Source organism: Galeopterus variegatus, unplaced genomic scaffold, assembly GCF_000696425.1.
Source record: "Galeopterus variegatus unplaced genomic scaffold, G_variegatus-3.0.2 Scaffold13099, whole genome shotgun sequence".
Lineage (NCBI taxonomy): Eukaryota > Metazoa > Chordata > Mammalia > Dermoptera > Cynocephalidae > Galeopterus > Galeopterus variegatus.
The window spans coordinates 5,492-7,820 of NW_007739210.1; the positions used below are offsets into that span (position 1 = coordinate 5,492).

A 2,329-nucleotide genomic window follows, 5' to 3' on the forward strand; every position below is an offset into this window, starting at 1 on the left:
AAGCAGGAGTTAGTTTTGAGGGCAAAAGAGTGGATTCTAAGAGAAGGATACAATGCATGTTAAAACATGTATTTGTTTCACATTATTTGTATCACAGAAGTGATACCAATAAAAGCATATTCTATAGGTGTGGCTGAATCCCTGTGTGTGTGAGGGAACTGTGGGATCTGTGTAGAGTGTGAACATACTCATGTGGAGGGAGTTATTGTTTATTGTTTTAGCAGGGAGTGATGTGGTCCAATTTAAATTTTAGACAGCCTATTATGTCAATAGAATGGTGGATAAGCTTGACAGCCTAGAAAGGAGGAAGATCAGTTAGGAGGTTACTAATGAAACAGTCAAACCCTGAATTCATGCCTCATTTCTTTCAGCCATTACCAGCCTCATCTTCCAGTCATGGTACTATCCCCCAACAACACAGGGACCCAGGTCACCGAATTCCTGATGATTTGCTTCCCAGGAATGCAGGACACACAGCACTGGCTATCTATCATTCTGGCTCCTCTCCTAGTGCTAGCCCTTGTGGCCAACTTTGTGTTATTACTTACCACCTGGCAGGAGGCATCTCTGCATGAGCCCATGTACTACCTGCTTGCCATCCTCTCTGTGCTGGATGTCATCCTCTGCCTCACAGTCATTCCTAAGGTCAGACCCTCCCTGGACTCGCTCTTAGGAAATCAGTCATCCTTCTCTAAAAAGTACCTTGTTTTACTGCTGTAAATCTTCTCATACTTGAAGGAAAATGCTCAGTGAGTGACCCATACCATCACATAAGGTTCATCACGGCTCCCAGAAATGTCCCCTCTTATACTTAATGTCCATGTCTTTTTACGTTTTTATTATTTCTCAGGCCCTCTCTCAATGTCTGAGTTAGTGGTATTCCAAGTTACACCCCCATCTCTCTTTTTAAAATTTTCTTGTTAGTTTATTTTGCAACATAATTCTTACGGATTTAAGAGGATGCCTCCCTTAGAGGTATTATCTTGTGATTCTATTGTTCTTTTTTTTTTNTAGAATTTACTTTTTAAATGGAATAGGATGCATGTTTATGTCCTATATTGAGGTAGGAAGCATGGTTGGAAGAGGGTTGTTATGTGTATTAAGCGATGAGAGAGTGTCCAAATATAAGTATTGGACTTATTGTGTTTGATGTTCCTGTGATACATACATCCTGGGATGGTCAAGTGTGCCCAGTGGAGTTTAGGTAAGAACTGTGGAGCCCAGGGAGAGGACAGGGCTAGAAATAAACACTTTTAAAACAAAAATTTGGTCTCTAGATGGAGTTAAAGGATATAAGTCAGGCTCTGTAGATTGGGATGCACGTAGAAGATACTTGAAATGGGGCTACTGTCCCAGCCGGGATTATGGGATTGTGATCTGGGGATATGAATATTTGAAACCATCCAAGGGTTTTTCCAAAGGTTAAGTATTTTAGGATGAGAATGGATGTACAGATTTTTTGACAATAGTGATTCTGGCAGGTCCTGCTCATCTTCTGGTTCAACATGAAGCCCATTAGCTTTGCGGGCTGCTTCCTGCAAATGTTCATCATGAACACCTTCCTTCCCATGGAATCCTCCACCTTTCTGGTCATGGCCTATGACCGCTATGTGGCCATCTGCCACCCCCTGCGCTACCCGTCCATCATCACTGGACAGTTTGTCATTAATGCAGCCATCTTCATTGTCTTCCGCAATCTGCTGGCCACGGTGCCCACTCCAATTCTGGCTGCTAGGCTCAACTACTGTGCCAGCAATGTGGTGGAGAACTGTATCTGTGCCAACATTTCTGTAGCAAAACTCTCCTGTGGGGATATTCATCTAAATAAGCTCTACCAATTTGTGAGTGTTTGGTGCCTACTAGGTTCTGACCTGGTACTCATCTTGCTTTCTTACTGCTTCATTCTGAGGGCTGTTATGCTTCTGCAGTCGTGGGGTAGAGCCACCAAGGCTTTGAGTACTTGTGGTTCCCATCTTATTCTAATACTTTTCTTCTATACGTTGCTGCTAGTTTTCATCTTCACAAACAAGGCAGGAAAGAAGGTACCCTCAGAGGTACCTATTCTTCTTAATGTCCTGCACCACCTCATCCCACCAGCCCTCAACCCCATCGTTTATGGAGTGCGAACCCAGGAAATCAAGCATGGGATTATCAAGCTACTCAAATACCGATGCTGACAGATGAGTCGAAAATCAGGGATTATAGAACACTGTGCATGTTTTATTGATGGTTTATCTGAAAGACACAAAAAACATGACACCCAGGCTTCTACCCTTATCTAGATCTTAAACCTCCCTGAACTACTATCACAGCATTTATCCTCACTCCC

General features: G+C 42.9%; 1 protein-coding gene across 1 annotated transcript; it reads left to right on the top strand.

Annotated features, from left to right (window-relative positions):
* The first annotated feature begins 396 nt into the window (after positions 1-396).
* LOC103581463 (olfactory receptor 56A4-like) lies at positions 397-2,177 on the top strand. Its single transcript, XM_008563286.1, has 2 exons — positions 397-645; positions 1,482-2,177. Exons 1-2 carry the CDS (start codon positions 397-399, stop codon positions 2,175-2,177), a joined length of 945 nt encoding a protein of 314 aa, XP_008561508.1.
* Positions 2,178-2,329: the final 152 nt, after the last annotated feature.